General features: G+C 37.0%; 1 protein-coding gene across 3 annotated transcripts in view; it reads left to right on the top strand.

The window, feature by feature from the left end:
- Positions 1 to 20,576, top strand: part of LOC149554531 (uncharacterized) — a 107,158-nt gene that overhangs the window by 26,835 nt on the left and 59,747 nt on the right. For all 3 annotated transcript variants that reach the window (XM_089828575.1, XM_089828574.1, XM_089828573.1), the window contains exon 6: positions 13,654 to 13,735. In XM_089828575.1, coding sequence (XP_089684701.1) covers positions 13,654 to 13,735 — 82 coding nt within the window. The remainder of the gene's footprint in view (positions 1 to 13,653; positions 13,736 to 20,576) is intronic.

Genomic DNA, 20,576 nt, shown 5'->3' with positions numbered 1-20,576 from the left:
GAGTGTCACACCCACATTGCAGAGTGGATCTTTCACAGGACATTGTGTAAGAGTTACGAGTGACTGAACTTTTGTGGAGATTGGAGCCAGGCTGCGACCTCATTTTGAGGCTTTCACGTCAATGACTGAGCACATACGACTGGCATTAACCATTGTGGAGATCTCTAGCGAAAATAGGACCAGGCATGGGTAAGGAATTGCAAGCCGTGGTGGACTAAGGGTGCTGCATCAGTTGGAAGTTTGAGTGTTTGTTTTACACGTTAGAAGAGGAGGTATGAGCATTCGAGCAAGCTAACGAAGAGAGCAAGGAGTGTTGAATTCTGGTTGTGTTTTTCAGAGGTAAGGCTGCCGCACACCACTCCAACGTCCACAATATTGCAAGCAAAACACGGTAATCCGATTGTTGCTATTCACGTTAGTGTTTGCGGCGATGTCCGCAGTGCTAGAAATTAAGAATATCGGACACCAGAGGGGGTCAAAGGTTGTTTCGAACACATACTATTATACAGGTTTGGACGAAAGCCGACTCCTTCAAAGATTGGTGAATTCATACGGAGTTCCATTCTGGAATTAATGGTGGAAGCATTCGTTCAAAGAAAAGCTATAAATCAAATTGAAGGTGGCATGAACAGTTCTGTGAATAGGAACGTGAATAGTGCATGAATAGTAATCTGAACGATGCTGCTTCAGTGCGTGAGCAGTGTTGACGGTAGGATATTGTAATGGCGTGATTTATAAGCAGTCGGGTTTTGAATTTGCGGGAATATGCGTGAGCAGGAGATACAAATTTTTTCAGGGTTGTTGCTAGAATTAACAGGGCGTGTCTTGGGTCCACGTCAGCCGCAGCCAGTGTCAGAATGCAGGTGTTAGTATACCGACGGGCAACATAGAGGAAGTTGCACTTGATCAAGCGCCTGGAGTAGTGATGGGTTGGAAATCTTTCTGCACCTTTCAAATGTCGTGAACGGTAGTCTCGGCTAACGGAGATGCAAATTGAGTTGACGCTATCGTGTATTATGAGTTGATGCAGGCCTTGAAATTTACACGATGAAAATTTTTTAGACTCTGTGACAGGTTCTTGGAATTCCCGTAAATTACAAACCACGTCTTTGAGTGATTTGGAAAGGCTTTGACCAGATTCGACAGGAGGAGTTTTGCCAAGACGGAGAAGTGTTCGGTTTCATCAGTGTGAGTTTGGTGGACGTCGCTAGTTTCGGGTGATGGGCAGGAGCCGTTAAGAAGCTATCAGTAACGTTTAAGCGTTACTCAGAATCCACTCAATATCATATCGTGTGTGTAGCATCAGATTTGAAGCACATATAAGGTGTACTGCTTGCCGAATAACGGCCAAGGCAGCTAAGTTAAGAAGAATCTTTATTTGCTGGCAATACAAACACACTATTCATTGCAGATATCAACGTTACTCATCTGAGGCAGTTTCCAAATTGAATTAAGTGACAGGTGTTGGGGAGTGCCACTTACCGAATTGTAAGTGGATTCTGATTCATTTTATTTGGTAGAGAAAGCTTGTCGTTTCCATATAACACGTGGAAGAGGAAATTCCAATTCGACCTTTGATATTTTAGAGACAAATGAAAAGGTCACAGAAGAAATAAATCTTGAAGAAATAAATCTTAGCTATGAAACTCTCGGCCCTATACTTGGATGCATGACTCTTACGACAGACTAAGGAATAAGAGGTTCCGTCTTCCAAAGCCACTTGAGGGTCATTGCTATCATTGAAGTTCCCACTGAGAGTTTCCTGAATTTGCTCAAAGAATGTGCAGAGTATTTTCCAGGAAGATATCCAAATCTCCAACTTTGTGGAGGAGAACCAAGATAAAAGAAGATTGAATGACAATGAACACATTAACAAGAAAGAGCAGGAGATCCCTAGCCTGAATCCAGAGATTGAGAATCTTGTTACAAGTGCTGCACAAAAGAACCAGGTCGCTAAAGTTGAGCAAGACAGTACAAGCCTTTGGAAGCTGTATCATTGCTGAGCATTGGAATTGTTTACGAAACCCAGAAGAAATATAATAGAAATCACCCTCAACACAATCCGTTATCAATAATCTCTAGTGTCTTTGTGAAATTGCTGCAGAACAAATCATTTAATAACAGAGCTACTCTTCTGTGAGATCTTAGAAAGCGGCTAAGAAGGGAATTGAAGGCTGCGGATTCCTAAATTGGGATGAAAACAATTTTCCCAACATCTGCGATCACATTCAGGGTTCTGGAGTCTATCCTTTGCTGCTTGCATTTGGAGAGCGGGTTTGAAAGAACCAACTTTAACAGTGGTATCGATTCATATCTTATTGGGAAGAAACAGTGACACAAATTGTTCTCAGAACACTGATTTGTTTCAGAGACTTTAGATTATCTGCAAGTGTTTGCTAAAATGCTCTAGTTTCAAAACTAAATCCTGGAGTTAAATAAATTTATTAGTTGTGCCATTAGATCATATCCAGGTTGTTTGTGGATTATTTAACAAATTCCTCTCATACTATACATTCAACATTCTGATTATAGAATTTAAGCTCAGTTTATTACAGTGAACTGGACATTGAATCAGTTAGTTAATCATGTTTACTTCAAGTACCCAAAAGCAGTGGGACTGGAATGTGGAGAAGCTGAAACAAAGTTTGAGGAGGTTGGATGAAAATCAGAAAAGGATGAATGATTTGATTTCAGACCCTGCAAAACTAGACAAAGTGGCAAGACGTATGGTTTCCAGTGTTAAGAGGACTACATCACAGAACAAAGAGAAAGAGGAACAAGAGGTCTCTATAGTGTCTAGAAGTCTCTATAATGAATTTGCAGCAGTTAGTGATCATCATACAGCTGACTTTATAGAGAGCAAAAATCAGATCTTGGAAAACGAATCAGAAAATTCATTTGATGACAATGAATCCCAAGATCATGATGTGGATGGACACGCAGTCATCTTGGAAGTGGAAATGCATGAAGATACTGTTATAACCATAGCATCTACCTCGTTAGTTGAGTCATCCTATGAGGTGCATGGCAACAAAACCTTTGATATTGAGGAGTGCCTAGATGATAGCATAAACGATGCTGATTATCATATGGTGAGTAACATTGATTCAGCCTCATATCACAGTGCGGATGACAAATCAGAAGATTTGTGTAGAAATTTTTCATCACAAGGGGATCATCATTTAGCAAGAAAATTGAAGGTTAATGACCGGATGGTTGCCTCAACCGTTAGGCATTTTGACGTTGCTCGCGAAATGTTGGCCACCAATGGTTGGGGTACTCCTTTGACAAATGAGCCTGGTGATAGTGTTTTTTCCCTTGCAGAGATACATGTACTCCGAGAAGCGATTGGAATGATGAAACAAAATTACCTACAACTACTTGCAGATAGAGATTTTCTTCTCGAATGGGATTGCATTTGTTATGTTGCATTGTAGGGAAAAGAGGAGAAGGTTGATAAGCTCACTCATGAGCTTGAGGTGATGACGGACTCTTTGCAAGGTGCCCAGTTAGCCCTTCAAGAGTCACAATTACAGATTGAGAAGCTTACAGAGGAGTTGAGTTTGGCACAGTCTCCACCGGTTGCAGATATAGTACAGTTACATACAGAGGCAGTGGATGAGGATCTTATATCCACGGGTTGTAGTGGGAATGTGGTTACATCTATCACAAATATGGTTACACAGGTTTCAACCGGAATGAGTACCTTGATGGAGAACAGTAGAGAACCACTGGTTCTATTGAGTTCTCCTGAGGTTAGTGTTGTGACAGTTGATACAGGACAGTTTATTGGTAGCTCTTGTGTCACAAGGGTGGATTCTCTTGAGAGTTGTGTGGTAGTGCACGACACTACTCCGTCATCCACACAGGGCATTCGCAGAGTGTCATCTGGTTGGGAGTATAGCTCTCATGTTGATTTGTTTCCATCTCTTGGAAGCAAATCTATCACTTCATTCCATGCAGCTGATTTTGGATACCGACTTTTTGATTTTTAGAGTCAGAGGGATCAGCTACTTGATTCAAGCGTTTTTAGTGATGAGCCATTGACAGAGGTTGGAGCATTTTACCGCGAATACACAGGGAGGAGTGCTCATCATTTTTCTTTTGACCCACGCACGGAGGACTTGATGATGCATCAGTGTGGGTTGGTTCCAAAATTATATCATCCTTTATGGGATGGGTATTCACCATCTTCGGAAGGTGGGATTAGGGGATGCAAGCATCCAACCCAGTTGTTTGTGGGGGATTATTTGCAGGGAAAACTGTCGATTATACATTATACTGATATGTAGCCAACATGGTTTGCTACTTTTATTTCACAAAGTTCTCTTGTGGATACATGGTTACAGGACGACTATAGTGTCAGTTGGCATGATGGGTTGGTTAGTTATCACATCCATGGGAGTTTAGCGAGAGCTGTAGAGAGATGTTGTGTTATAGACGCTACCAGGTATTTTTACCTCTATATGGCAAATGGATGTGGGGTTCGATTGTTTTGGAATCCAGGTGGCAACAGTTTTGACACGATGTATTGGTTGATCGGGAATCCAGGTGCAGGTGCTGAGTTTTTTCAGAGAGTTACATGGGATCCAGGGATTTGGTCAAGAGATAGATTGCAAAGGGACATCTGGCTTCGCAATTTGGCCATCATTGTTTTCAGTTTGGATTACAATGCTGCTTGTAGACTCGTATGGGATCCTGGTATGAATTGCTTGAGGGTAAGCAATTTTAAGGAGGGGAGATTTGTAATGTTCCCTTTTGGAACATTAGAAAATATTGAAGACTTATTTCATGCAATATTAAATTGACTTTGAGACTTAGGCTCAAAATATTTAAAAGGTCGATTTAATGTTATTTTAAGAACAAAGGGGCAAGGAGGAACAAGACGAAATGCTTTAGGGAAGTTGAAGAGTCACCAGGGAATAGGATGAAATCAGAGAGGAGCCGAAGTGTCTTGGTTTGTGTTTTAAAAGGAGAAAGTGGCTCATTGTTGGATATGCTTGATTTACTATTCAAATTTCCAGTTCTCTCTTGTGAGAGTTTTCAGAAAGCTTCAGCTTTCAGCTAGTTTGGTGACGTAGCCCCTCGTGCTAGTAGGCAGTGGACGCAAATCCATTGTCTTGGGAAACATCGCTTCGGGTGTTTCAAGTGCGCTTACAGGTTCTTATCCTATCATTCCAATCCGACTGTTAACTATGTATTTAGGATTGGTTTATGTGTACTGGTTATTGTATTGTTGCTATAAAATACAATAACGTATTTTGGAGTGTTGAAGGACTACTAGTTTATCCTGCTGATTTGTAATATTTTTTATGCTTGAGTCTTTAATATCATTTTGAAGCAAACGGATTTATGTGAGAAATACTGGTTTTTGATTGCTGTTCGTATTACATTTTCCTATGCTTGGAAATTCTAAATATAAAGTTGTAAGGAACTGTTTATTAACTAGTGAAGAAATTTCTGGCTCAAACATCGCATTGTATTCCATTTGCCTATTACTCAGTTGAATATAAGAAGAAGCTGGTTAAAGAACTGCTGGTATTTGTACTAATTTCATTGTGTTCAAATACACCTACAAGATTTTAGTTCTGGTTATTTTATTTTAAAAAGAAACCAGTAAATATCCTGTCTGAGATATTACAACTATCTACAATACTCCTGACTGTATTCATCACTCCCGCACGATTCTCCTTGGGCTTCTTCATCGTCGACAGTACCACCTCGGTTTCCTTCCATCAACCCTTCAACAAGTGTCTTGAACGGTTTCCTACGTTCCGCCTATATTGGAGTGATAAAGCCCTTTAGATAGCCTTGCTCTCATCTATTTGTTCTTTTGTACTTCTATCTTTAATTAATATGTTTGTCGTGTCTACTTATTATTTATGGAATTGAAACAACACATAACTTAAACAAGAATACTTCTATTCGTTTATTGTTTGTATACAATATGTTGCCGTTCGGACATAATCATAACATTGTGTTCTCCTTTATTCATGTTTCCTACTCAGGGTTCACTTCATGTTTCCCTTACAACAAGATTCATTGCTCTCTTCTTCCTCCTGTCGGTGATAGTACTCTTGGAGAACTTGTCGGTTCTCGCAATTGATTTCCTCTCGTTAGTTTTTAAGTGCCAGGAATGTCTATGCCAACAATCATGGGAGACGACACATCAAATGGTCTACCGTCAGACTTACTCAGAGGGCACTCCACACAACACCTTTTGGTATTGCTTCTTGTGCAGCTTCCCTTCGCACGTGCGTCTTAATAGATGCTTGAAGTGTCAAGATGAAGTTTGTCATCAACTCCCATTCACCTTTGAATAACTTTGGGTTCTTTTCTTCCTTACGACTACTCTCACCATCTTCTATTAGTTGCCCCGCCGCATTCCATTTGCCATCCACTTTGTTGCTTCCTGGAATCGTAAAGGCAATGGTGCCAGATTCTTACTGCCTATGGTAAGTAGTTTAATGCATGCTACTATACGAAAGTTATAGATAGTGAATGCAAGACAATATCAGAGGACCACCATGTACTCCATTAATATCCAACACAAATTACATCAACAAGGTTATCAACCGGAATGATAAATGATAATAATACTAATACTGATGCCCTCTTCTATTCGTGGGAGTGTATGTATAATCTCCTAGAGGGGGGGGGGGGGTTGCGATGTGAATCATTGCGACCACAACTACCTATCCCTCAGCTACGCTAACTACGAACAACATGATTGGCTTTAACAATAATTAGACAACAATTGTTTCGCTATAATCATTTTGAAGAAGGGTGTATTTCTTCATTCAACTTACTATGTGGTTTTGGGTGATGTTTTGAATGCCTTAGGAACCTGAGGACTTGGAGAGGATCTCCCGTTCTTAGTTCACCTTTTAATGAAATGTTTAACGGCATCTAGGAGGGTTTCCCAAATTTTAAGGCTTTTTTGGGGACTTCTTGATATCCCTATGATGTCTTGATGCCCACTTGTCACCCTAGGCACTTAAGGGTGATCCTACGTTGAATAATAGAAAACAGAAAAAAATTAAAATAAACATTCTAAAATAGATAAACCTAAAAAGAAGGTCATGGCATGAACACAAAATTAAAGCTTAAATTTGATACCATTTTTTTTATGAATAGGCCTTTTCCAAAAATATTAATATTAAGCTAAATATTCATAAAACAAAGGTTGGGGGATATGAAATCACCCCACGAGTCTTTAAATGAAGCTAAGCCTAGATAGTAGGAGCAACATAAAAGGACATGGGAAGAGGCCACAAACTAAACCTTAAGTGGCTAAAGTAGTACCAGCTGAGGGAGGAGGACCATGGTCATCCTTCTTGCCCCATACATTAGTTGGGCATGGAGTCGAGCTTGGAAGGGACCATTTATATTCAAATTTATCTTCTTCTTCCTCAATATCCTTCCGAGTTAGGGAAATTGCCAGAGCAAGCTATGGTAACCACTTGGAAGTAGGCTGATTGGAATCAATGCCTGTGTTCGGCCAACTAGAGTCGCTTAGAGCAATTTTACGAGATGACCAAGTCAAGGCAAAACCACCTTGACGTGAAGCAGAGTGGAGACTCCAAGAATCTATTCCTCGACTAGAGGAGTGGCGAGGGGCATGAGAATATGATATCTCTAAGCGGTGGGCAAAGGAATTGTGGCCACGAAGGTGTCCATGGGGCGGAGATTTGTCATTGGAGGCAGGAATGATCGACAAATCTATGACAACACCACGAGTGGCATGCAACTGTTCAAGGGGCATTCCTCCAATGCTGAAGTAATTCTTGCAAGGGGGCCACTTCCAGGGCCACTATATTAGCTTGCATTTGTATATGTAGAATTACATTATTACATATACATGCTTTAGTATACATAGAAACATTAATATCTACAAAGCTGTGAGTGAAAAGAACATCAGTTATATCTTTCCAAAGAGTGAAGAGGATTTCCATCTTGAAAACATGTCATATCTCCAAAAATTTGAATGGAAGCTTACGAGAGTCTTCCAGCGCCAGTATATTAGCTTGCATTTGTATCTACAAAATTACATTATTACATATACATGCTTTAGTATACATAGAAACATTAATATCTAGAAAGCTGTGAGTGAAAAGAATATCATTTATATCTTTCCAAAAAGTGAAGAGGATTTCCATCTCAAAAACATGTCATATCTGCAAAAATTTGAAGGGAAGCTTATGAGAGCCTTCCAGCAAAACCAAAAGATATGATTGAAAGACTTTGGCTGCAAAAGCAAAGACTTTGAAAGACTTTGGAGGAATGCAACTGTTCAAGGGGCATTCCTCCAATGCTGAAGTAATTCTTGCAAGGGGGCCACTTCCAGGGCCACTATATTAGCTTGCATTTGTATATGTAGAATTACATTATTACATATACATGCTTTAGTATACATAGAAACATTAATATCTACAAAGCTGTGAGTGAAAAGAACATCAGTTATATCTTTCCAAAGAGTGAAGAGGATTTCCATCTTGAAAACATGTCATATCTCCAAAAATTTGAATGGAAGCTTACGAGAGTCTTCCAGCGCCAGTATATTAGCTTGCATTTGTATCTACAAAATTACATTATTACATATACATGCTTTAGTATACATAGAAACATTAATATCTAGAAAGCTGTGAGTGAAAAGAATATCATTTATATCTTTCCAAAAAGTGAAGAGGATTTCCATCTCAAAAACATGTCATATCTGCAAAAATTTGAAGGGAAGCTTATGAGAGTCTTCCAGCAAAACCAAAAGATATGATTGAAAGACTTTGGCTGCCCATAGAAAGGGCATTGTAGATTTGGTACACCCAGAGTGTCGAAGCCTAGAAGCCTAAGGGAAAGAATACACTAGGCGAAGAGAGCAACCTTAGCTTCAATAATGGTAGATCAAACCGTGAGGAATTTGAGTCTCAATTCGTTTTATGAAGATTGCAAATGCCATCGTTGGTTGAAGATGTTGACCATAGGCAAATGGGGGACCAACCATTGGTCGTGCATCTTGGGATCATACTTATAGAAAGGAGTACATGGGAACCACTTCTAGTCTTTCCACCATGGCTTGACAAATTAAATGCCAAGATTATGTAGGATATTCAATCGTAAAATTGAGACGCACACTAGGTTAAAAGTCCATCGATCTGAGCAGGAGACAAAACTGGACCTAGAGATCATCTTAGGAACAAAGATAAATAGTAGCTCCAGAAAAAAGATTTCTTGGAGTGTGGATGCCAGATTTGTGAAAATGTAGAGCATGTATTCCTGGGATTTTGGCTAAAGGAAGTCCCTAAGATTGAACTAGTGGAGGCCACCATATATTATGCTAGTTGAATGAGAGGATTTAACAAAAACCAACTTCGCCCCATTGAAGCCATGGTTTTCAAGCCTCCTAGGCATGTTAGACAGGGTTTCAAGACCAACCCCTTTCCAAGTAGGTCCATGAATAGAAAGTCTAGATGAAATACAATGCTTGAGAAGAATATTTCAGGCCTTATTGCTAGAAGTGTCTTTAAGAACCCATTCAACACATAAGGCTAAGCCATGCTTCTGGGTAGACAATAGGCTAAGACCTCCAAATTCTCTTTGAAGGAAGTAATTCTCCAAGGTGACTCTATGAAAAACACGATGATCAGCTCCAAAAGCCGATAAGAAATCTTACAAGGGCTTTTCAAGTTTTTTGTAGGAATCTTTTGTCAAAGCGCAACTAGATGAATATTAATTGCGTAGAAGCCAACACTTTTGAGCAAATATGGAATTTTCCAGCCAAGGAAAGTGGCTTGGTGATCCAGTAAGCTAACTTTTTCTCTATCCAAGCAAGAACAACATTCTACAGGTCTACAAGAGACCCTTGAAAGGAAAAGGGAATGCCAATAAATTGAAAGATTTTCACGTTGAATCCACTTCCACCCATATTGAAGAATCCAAGGTGTAGCCAAAAGAAAGGATGCCATGTAACATTGGGTTTTATGCTATTGGATGGCAGACCCAACAGATTGACAAAAAAAATCAAGACATTGAAGAGTTGCCTTGACGGTCTCCTCGTCCTCAATCAAGGTGAGAAAGGAATCATTTGCAAAATAGCCATTGACGAGTTGAGATGGTGGCTCAGGCAAGGAAATTTTGATATGACCAACTGAGATAGTCCAATCCTACATATAACCAAACCCTTCAGCCGCAAGAACATATAAAGAAGGGGAAAGAGGACATTCTTGGCAGATGGATTTGAAGAGCCCAAAGGTAGATGATTGTCTCCCATTAATAGTGATGCAAGTAGAGGAAACCTAAAGATCATCTAAACCGATTGAATGAAACTTGGTCCGAAATTGATAGCCTTAAGGATGAAGAATGGAGGAAATTGGAAGAAGAATAAAGAAAGAAAAAATATTATTGTACACAGATGACCAAAACTAGGGCAACGGGGCTCCAAAATTTAGCTATCTAGAATAGAAAGTATTAGGATAAGATAAGATATCAATGTCCAACAAGATACCACAAATGGGCCTAAGGGATTGAAAGTAGAAATAGAGGCCGGAAGGCAACATGACCACCAAATAATGCCTGAGAAAAGGAAAACAACATAGCAAGAAGCAAACAAAGAGAGACAACACTAAACAAGAGAGACTACAAAACCACCAAACAAGTAGCGATTCACAGTCTTTGAAGTGTTGCCCGACATTGAAGGATAAATATCTGAGCGTGGAGAAGTTTGAAGATGCCGTTAGAGAGAGGAGGGCCGTTGTTGTTGGTGGTGCTTATGTGTGATCTTTGCATAGTGTCATCGAACTGATGTGAGTAGTAGTGGACGGGCTCTCACACCTCTTGGTTCCTCTAGGGGAGGTAACCAGAATGAAGAAGGAAGTGATAAGCTGATGAAGGGATGCAGATCTAGAGGTGAAGACTCCCGAAGAGGAAGAGCTTGAAGACAAAAGGCTTCTTGGAGATAGAGTGTAAGGCATTGCTGACAGGGGTAACTTTAAGAAACCCGCCTTTGGAAAAAAGATTAAAATTTTGGCAAATTGGACATCAGTTTAGGGGAAGAAAAAAATTTCTATTGGCAATTTTTATTTAGTAGGGAAAAATTTAATTTTATTGGCGATGTTTTTTCAATCGTATGAAAATTCTATAAAATCCTAGCTAATCTTTTATTATTGATGAAAATCGTGGACAAAAGTACACATACCTAAATATCATGATTTTATTATTAGATAGAGGCTAATTAATTATCAAACTTGATGGTTAAATTTAGCCCACTTTTATCATTACAGTTTCCCTCCAAATTATTGAACGGTGGTTTGGTGGTAGCTCCTCTATTATTTATAACTGTTGGATAATCATAAATCAATGGCCTAAATCCTATTTCTGACCAAATTTTTAAAAGGATATCAAGTTTTAAAGAAAGTCCCAAAAATAAAAATACACATGCCCCCAATCAAATCTATATCATGCCAAAATGAGAGAGGATAAAATGTTTAGTGGAAAGTCTCTAGAATAGAAACACATGTCAAATGTACACTTGTAACCTAACCTAACTTAAATTTTTACTGAATATTAGCGACTATGACCATCGATTGAGACATGCCTTGGAAATTGTAGGTGAAAATATTTAATTTACTGCATGGAAAGTTAGATTCCATTGGCGAAGTCATCACTAAAATACAAATACTTTTGTATTATTATTGGCGATTAGCCTAAGCATGACCCAATTTTTGTAAAGTTTAGGCGACATGGCCACCCCAAAAATGCAAAAACATTAGCCAAATTTGGGGTCCCCAATGAGTGAGATTAGCCAGTTGGCGAATATTCGCTGATCATCATACTTGAAGGAGGATAATGATCCACACTTTCTGAATAAGCAATGGAACCTCCCTCGAATCTCGTAGTAAATCAAACAATAGAATAGGAAATGGATCTCAGTCTCAGCCACTACTATGCCACAACAATGACAAAACCACTCATCTCTGCTAGTTTGGTGATTTGTTTGGATGCACAAGGCCACCGCCGGGAAGAGTAAAAGGCTGAAAAATAATATCATTCTCAATGTCAATATAGTGCTCCACATAGAAGGCCATACGTGAGTTGATCCAAGTCACATGAATAAACCTTCTATAGATGTCCATCCTGGTAATCTCATTTAACTTTGATCAAGTTGAGACAACATGAGTGAGAGTGTCTAGGGAGTATTGAGAGGGAGGAAGGCGGTCAGTATCGATACCTACAGAGTGAAGAAGACCAGAGGCCTGAGTATACCAACACCGAGCGCGACTAGTAGGGTCTAAAGCTGCAATCGAAGTTGAGGATAGTAGGCCAAGTAAGAATTATGGTATCTGCCATCAATAGAATCCGCAAAGCCCCTGAGCATACCAACACCAAGCGCAACCAATAGGGTTTGAAGCTACAATCGAAGTTGAGGAACGGTCGGGCAAGTAGGAATAACAGTATTTGCCATCAACAAAATCCACAAAGCCTTTGAGTCTTTGAAGTAACCAGACCAGATCAAAGATCGAGCAAATTCTGAAAGGATGAGCACTAAACTTGACCAAGATAATACTGGTAGGGGAAGAGAAACCTAGAAAGGCCTCACAAAGGGGAAAAGAAGAGGAAGATCAAGAGAGATGAAGAGGAGGAGAAACAGTTCCCGAGATCATTTGACTCCAACAGATTCTAAGCTTGTAGCTTGATGTACCTATGTACTATGCATGATCTAGCATTCCCTTGTTTGGTATCTCTCAGTTGTTTTTCTTATTATCATTATGTTTATGAGTAGCAATCGATCAGATCAATTAGGGAGTCAATGAATTGTTACTATACTTACCTTTCAAAATTTCAGCTTATTTTACTTTGTTTATGTTATTTTTCAGACATTTTAAAAAATAAACTTTAAATATAAATTTTACATATTATTCTAATAATTGTCTCTTTGCCGATCCCTCACTGTCATGAAATCTGGGAAAGTATTTGCTGTTCCCTAGACCCTGTTTTGCTGGTCCCCCAAACTTGGAAGAATACCTGATTGCAATATTTTTTAGAATTCACTTATCTTTGATATTTTATCTAGTTTTTTGATTATTTTTGTTTACTCTGAGTATATCAAGACTTCATTTTCTACATGGGTGTGGAGGCTATGTTCTGTTTTGCTGATATTATGTTTACTTTAGAATACCGTTGAGAACTACTATAATTTGGTTTTTTTGATTGATTCTTATTGATAGAAGCTTCTGCAGTGTTCCTTTCAGGAACTGTTTCTCATTTAAAAAAATTTTCATATCAATATTTTTGTTCATTAAAACAAGGAACTTTCCCATGTAGTTAGATCTGATGCTTTCCAATGTAACTTGTGGCCTCTTATTATTCTGATCTTCATCCTTGTGCAATTTTTAACTCTTTCATCTGAGAAAAAAGAGCGGACTCAGAGGTGGAATAATCAGTTTCCTAGTTGCTCAATGGTGTTGTTTTTTAACATTCAAAGATCTGTGAACAGGATTTGTTATTTTGATCACGTTATTTCTTAAGACTTTTGAATATTCCCTATCTTCTTATTCTTGATTGTTTTGGCAACTATCTTGTAGTACATATGTGTATTCATTAGCTTGCTATCTTGGTATGTTACAATAGGCACTCAATATGTGATTGATGATTTCACAGGCTGGAGTGGAGCCTGCTGTTTCTGCCGCCCTTGATTTCAAAGCAATGCTTGAGGCAGCCCTTCGGAGTCCTTACATACCTTGTATGTCGACATAAGTGAATTTTATTGTCTTTGAAATTTAGGGTTTAAACTTAAAATGCATTTTTCATTCTCAGTGACAGTCTACATTTTTAGCTTGTTCTTCGTAGAGGAAAAATAAGTGGACATTCAATATGAAAGGTACAAATAATGTAGCAGTATATTCTCTACAAGCTTGGATGAAACAAACTACTAACCAGGATCTTTATTCTATCGATTTTCTTTTTATGATGAATATATGAGCTAAAAATAGACTACAAGGCAAAGCAAAATTTGTAATTTGTGCCGCAGTTTGTTCAACTTTCTTAGTATGGGACCTTAGAAGTTTGAGAAACATCAGTATCAATTATTTAAAAATTATAACTGAAACTCTAAATGGTTAAATTTTTTATTTTAAATATATTAAGTGTTAATGTATAGATTAGTAAAGAGCTATTGATAACTTATATTCATATTTAATATATATATATATAATCGCAAATACATAAAATGATAAATTAAGTCATCGATTCTAATCAAACCTTATATAATCCAAGTCATATGTATTGAAGCGGTAGTGTAAAGTCGTTGGTCGGCTTAATCATATAAACAAACTTTGATTAGTCACGCCGATAGACGTGACTCAAATATGAGTCACGACTATCGGTCGTGACTCTTAAGAGACTGCTGTATATGTATGAACTTTCCCGCCCTGTTTCTGATATACAACGAACACAGAATTAATAGTCTTCAAGTAATTTCAGAGCAGGAGATACTCATTATCAACGTGCAGAACATATTATATTGCAAAGAGTTTTATACCAGTTTCAGTCCAATATTATCTTGAACAGTTATCCTTTATAATAAAAGTCTTTAGTCTGATACTTTAACATGGTATCGGAGCAGGTTTAAAAGGAGTATCCTGATATCAGACTACAATTATCCAGGTTATAGAAGCATCAGATATTATTAATAAAATGGTGAATGGTATGAGGCTTGAAGACAGACTAGAAGGTGATTTAGATTTTGCAGGCTGGAAACTACGTCTGAAACTTATACTTAAAGAACATGGTTTAAATAAGTTTATTGAGAAATTTAACCCATCACCTAAAGGAAATGATGAACTAGAAAAATGGGAGAGTGACAACAATAAAGCTATGAAAATCATCGTGGATGGTGTTAAAACTCATCTACTTCCTGTAATCTCAGAACTAGACACTGCACATGAGATGTACAATGCTCTTGAAAATATGTTTGAGATAAACAATACTGTTCGGATCATTAAATTAAAGGACAGAATGTCAAACATTAAAATGAATAAAGGAGAGAAAATTTCCTCCTACTTTATGAGATAACTGATCTTCGAAATCAACTTTCTTCCATTGGACACATCTATGATGGAAAGGAATTAACAATAATGGCTCTAAAAGGTCTTCCATCATTATGGGATACCTTCAGACAAGGGGTATGCTCTAAGTCAAAATTACCTAAATTTGAAAGACTTAAAGCTGACTGTATACAAGAAGAGTGTATGCAAGTAGCTCGAGGCCAAAATGTTTCTTCCTTAAAAGAAGAGTTACAAGTTCTCTCTACTCAAGTAAATAAGAAGAAAATAAAATTCAAAGGAAGGAAAAAGCACATTGATTTCTCCACAATGCAATGTTATAGGTGTGATAAATTTGGACATCCAGCATCTAGATGTCCTGATAGAATTAAGTCACAAGCTTCATTTGCTACCACACAAAACTCTAATGAAAATTCTGAACACAATGCCTTCTATTCAGCACTCTCCAGTGAAGCATCAAACAGATCAAGTACTTGGGTAATTGATAGCGGAGCCTCTCGACACATCACAGGTTTTAAAAGACAGTTAGACTCTCTACAAGAAGACTGTTCATGAAGTAACCATTGGAGATGATACAAGATACCTCGTAATGGGAATAGGAACATGTACTATTCATTTGAAATCAGGGAATACAATTGAACTTACTAAGGTACTATATGTACCTGGCATAAAAAGAAACTTGCTCTCTGTCTCTGCTCTTGAAGATGAAGGACTCAGAATTACATTTATGGAAGGAAAGGTCTTAGCTTGGCCTAAGAATTCTAACATAAAAAATGCATACAAAATTGGCTCTAGACATGGATGTCTTTATCAGATTAACTCTCTCTCTCATTCAGCCCTAATTCATGATTCTTTCAAAGAAAATGAAATTTGGCACAAGAGACTAGTTCATCTTCATTTTCGAGGATTACCTTCCATACGAAAAATGGTAACAGGTATACCTAAAATTAATCCTTACCATGAAGGAACTTGTAAAGGTTGTGTTCTAGGGAAGAATATCAAAAGTACATTCCATATTAGTCAAACCAAATCCAAAGATATTCTAGAGCTTATCCATTCAGACTTATGTGGCCATATGTCAGTTTCATCTCTAGGAGTTTCTCTGTACTACATCATATTTGTGGATGATTTCTCTAGGAAGACATGGATCTATTTTCTTAAAAGTAAAGAATTTGAGGAAATCCTGACCAAATTTAAAGAGTTTAAAGCTCTTGTAGAAAACGTTTTTGAAAAGAAAATAAAAGTATTAAGAACAAACAATGGTAAAGAGTACATTTCTGATATATTTATGGATTATTGTAAAACTGTTGGGATCAAGAGGGAGTGTTCTGTTCCTTATAATCCCCAACAAAATGGAATAGCTGAGAGAAATAATAGATCTATAGTTCATTCTGCTAAAGCAATGCTTCATGATCAAAATCTTGAAACCTTTCTTTGGGGTGAAGCTTCAAGTACTGCTGTTTACCTTCAAAATAGGTGTCCCCACTCTTATTTTGAATTTAAGATCCCTGAAGAGGTATTTACCGAAAAGAAACCTGATCTTAAACATCTAAGAATTTTTGGTTGTCCTGTCTCTGTACATATTCCTAAAGGAAAGAGAACCAAACTAGAACCCTCAGGAAAGAAAGGAATCTTTGTAGGTTATAGTGAAACTTCAAAAGCATATCGCATCTATATCCCTGGACAAAGGAATATTGAACTAAGTCGAGATGTAATATTTGATGAAGATTTGGCCTACAAAAGATCTAAAGATGAATCAAATTCAGAAGAAACTCTAGAAGAACAAAACTCTGAAAATGAGAGGGAGTCTCTACTGGAGGAAGATAAATCAATTGAACCCATGGACATTACTCACACCTTTGAAGAAAAGAAAAGACCTCTATGGGCCAAAAAGCTAATTGAAGAAAACAATTCCATTCCTTCAGACTTCATTAGGGAGAGGAAATGTCCTAATATATGCTCAAGTTACATTGCATTAATAAGTGAAATCTCCAAATCTGAACCATCTAATGTAAAAGAAGCTATAAAACACCAACATTGGAAAGATGCCATGACAAAAGAATATAACTCCATACTTAAAAATGATGTTTGGGATATTGTTCCCAGACCCAAAAATAAATCAGTTGTCTCCTCAAAATGGCTATTTAAAATTAAACATGCTGCAGATGGAAGCATTGACAAGTACAAAGCATGGTTTGTTGCTAGAGGATTTTCCCAAAAGGAAGAAATAGACTATGAGGAAACTTTTGCACTAGTAGCCAGATATACATCAGTCAGAACTGTTTTAGCCATTGTTGCATCCAAAGGATGGAAAATTCATCAAATGGATGTAAAGACTGCATTCTTGAATGGTGTTATAGAAGAGGAAGTTTATCTTGAACAACCAGAAGGATTTGAAGTACACAATAAACAATCACATGTATGCAAATTGAAAAAGGCTTTATATGGATTGAAACAAGCTCCCCGAGCTTGGTATGAACGGATAGATCAGCATCTAACCAAACTTGACTTCTCTAAAAACATTGCAGATCCAAATCTATATTTCAAAGTAATATAGGGGGATATGTTAATCATGGTTTTATATGTTGATGATCTTTTGATTATAGGAGAAGATCATCTAATCGAAAAATGTAAACAAGATCTTATATTTGAATTTGAAATGAAAGATCTAGGAATACTACACTATTTCTTGGGACTAGAAGTATGGCAGCATTCAAAGCGAATCTTCCTAAATCAAGGCAAGTACACTCTGGATCTACTTAACAGATTTGGCATGTTGGATAGCAAGGCAATGAAAACTCCTATGCAAACAAACCTCCTGAAACTAAAAGAAGCAACTGAAGATTCTGAAAGTGTTGATCCTACTCTATATCGAAAGATAATTGGTTCTTTAATGTATTTGGTGAACACAAGACTTGAGATTTGTTATGCTGTAAATGTTCTCAGTCAGTTCATGTCCAAACCTAAACAAACTCATTTAGTAGCAGCAAAACATATTCTTAGGTATCTCAGTGGTACTATTGGATATGGTCTCGAATACACTAAAATTGAATTAAATTTAAAGGGATATATAGATTTAGATTGGGTAGGAAATTCAGAAAATCGTAAGAGCACTTCAAGATGTTGTTTTACATTGGGCTCAACAATGATATCTTGGTTTAGTCAGAAACAGTCTTCAGTAGCACAAAGTTCTATAGAAGCCGAGTACATAGCTACATCTATGGGAGCAAGAGAAGCTGTATGGTTGAAGAAACTTGTATTTGGATTATTTGGGAAGCCACTTCCACCAACTACTATTTATTGTGATAATCAGAGCTGCATCAAGCTATCTCTTAATCCTGTGTTTCACAACAGATCAAAGCACATTGAGATGCCTTACCACTATGTTCGAGACATGGTTGAGAAGAATGTAATCAAGCTGGAATATATTAGTATAGAGGATCAAATTGCAGACACTCTTACCAAACCACTTGCTAAAATAAAAGTGGAACATTTCCGCAAAGAACTTGTTATGATTGTAAAATCTGAGGACATGTCTTAGAGAAATTGGTTATTGTACATTTTTTATATATATTATAAATAAAACCTTTGTTAATCTTTAAGAAGTGACAACTTCAAAAGGATTTCACTTGTATCAGTAGAAGTTGTTGTAAAGTGACGTCCTTACAATAACTTGTAGCATGATTCATTTTTGTGAAAGTGTTTCATGTAAGGGCTTTATCTTGTAAATCAACAACTAGGCGGATGATATCATTAATTTGATTATCTACAAGTTGTTTGTATAGATATATTCTCGGTACTTGGTGTATATCTTGCCTTGATATTTTGATAGGCCATTACCACACTGAGTATTTGGTGATCATCATTAAGTTGATGTTTCTGAGAGGCCATTGCTCTTGAGAGATTGGTGAATATCATGAAAGTGATATCTTGACAAGCCAACTCTCACATGTCACAATGTTTTGACATTGGATAAAAGAAGTCTTCTGATCAAAGACCTCTTGTGTGTGTTTATTTTACTAATCTAAGAGGGAGTGTTGATGTATAGATTAGTAAAGAGCTATTGATAACTTATATTCATATTATATATATGTATTCATGTATATATATATATATTCTTATATATATATATATTTGTGATTATATATATATATATATATATATATATATATATATAATCACAAATACATAAAATGATAAATTAAGTCATCGATTCTAATCAAACCTTATATAATCCAAGTCATATGTATTGAAGCGGCAGTGTAAAGTCGTTGGTCGGCTTAATCATATAAACAAACTTTGATTAGTGATGCCGATGGACGTGACTCAAATATGAGTCACGACTATCGGTCGTGACTCTTAAGAGATTGTCGTATATGTATGTACTTTCCTGCCCTGTTTTCGATATACAATGAACACAAAATTAATACAATCTTCAAGTAATTTTAGAGCAGGAGATACTCATTATCAACGTGCAAAACATATTATATTGCAAAGAGTTTTATACCAGTTTCAGTCCAATATTATCTTGAATAGTTATCCTTTATAATAAAAGTCTTTAGTTTGATAGTTTAACATTAAGAATTAAACATCTAAGCTAAATACTTGAAAATATTTAACTTTATAAAATTACAAAAGACACGCCGTATTTTAAAATGTAACATCTTAATTTTAAAAAAAAAAAATAATGATAAGAAAATCTAAAATTAAAAGAATGATAGACTAATAAATAGGAAATATTTTCCATATTAAGTCAAATTGTGATATTGCTATCAATATTCCATTGTGTAGTTTTAAGTCAAACTTATTTACCCATGTTTAGATTAATAAGTACGAAATATTTCCATAGCAAGTCAAATTGTGATATTGCTATCAAGATTCAATTGTGTAGTTTTAAGTTAAACTTATTGACCCATGTTTTATGAGTAGTGGTTCACAAGAACCCATCTCTCATTGCATGTTCCTTCTTAAAGACTCCTCACACATGTCTACCATTCCAACACACATTTTCCCAACGGAACATTTATGGCAAGAGTGTCCACTTTACTACATCTCATCATTCACTTACCTCAACACAATTATCATTGCTAAAAATACAATCGTCGACATTTCCCCCTTCCGCTTCACTGATTGATAACCTTAAAAGAATTTCAATTATTCCTTAATGATCTTAATGTATTTCTGCAAATGCTATGTTGGCACTGAACTCGTCATTATCGCACCTACTATTATTAACAAATCACCTTGAAAATGTAGCTTTGGAGTCCTTATTTTCCTACCAAGCCTTATAGGTTGTAGAGCCACTAATGATTGCATCACATTGTTTATCCAATCCTATATTCTTTTTGCTCCCATTGTTAGGATGATTCCTCTATTGTCCTAGGCAACACAACCGATACCATTCGACCCTAGGTACCCCTTTAAAGCACTGTCGATGTTTGTTTTGGTCCATCTTGTATCAAGACATATCCATTTGATTTGTTTACACTTCTTCAAAGGCTTCTAAGAGATGTAAATCTC

The sequence above is a fragment of the Cupressus sempervirens genome, chromosome 5, assembly GCF_028749045.1.
Source record: "Cupressus sempervirens isolate cs-2001-9-10 chromosome 5, ASM2874904v1, whole genome shotgun sequence".
In the NCBI taxonomy this organism is placed as follows: Eukaryota; Viridiplantae; Streptophyta; class Pinopsida; order Cupressales; family Cupressaceae; genus Cupressus; species Cupressus sempervirens.
The sequence above is the reverse complement of the archived record's forward strand: the minus strand, read 5'-3'. Positions and strand labels throughout refer to the sequence as shown.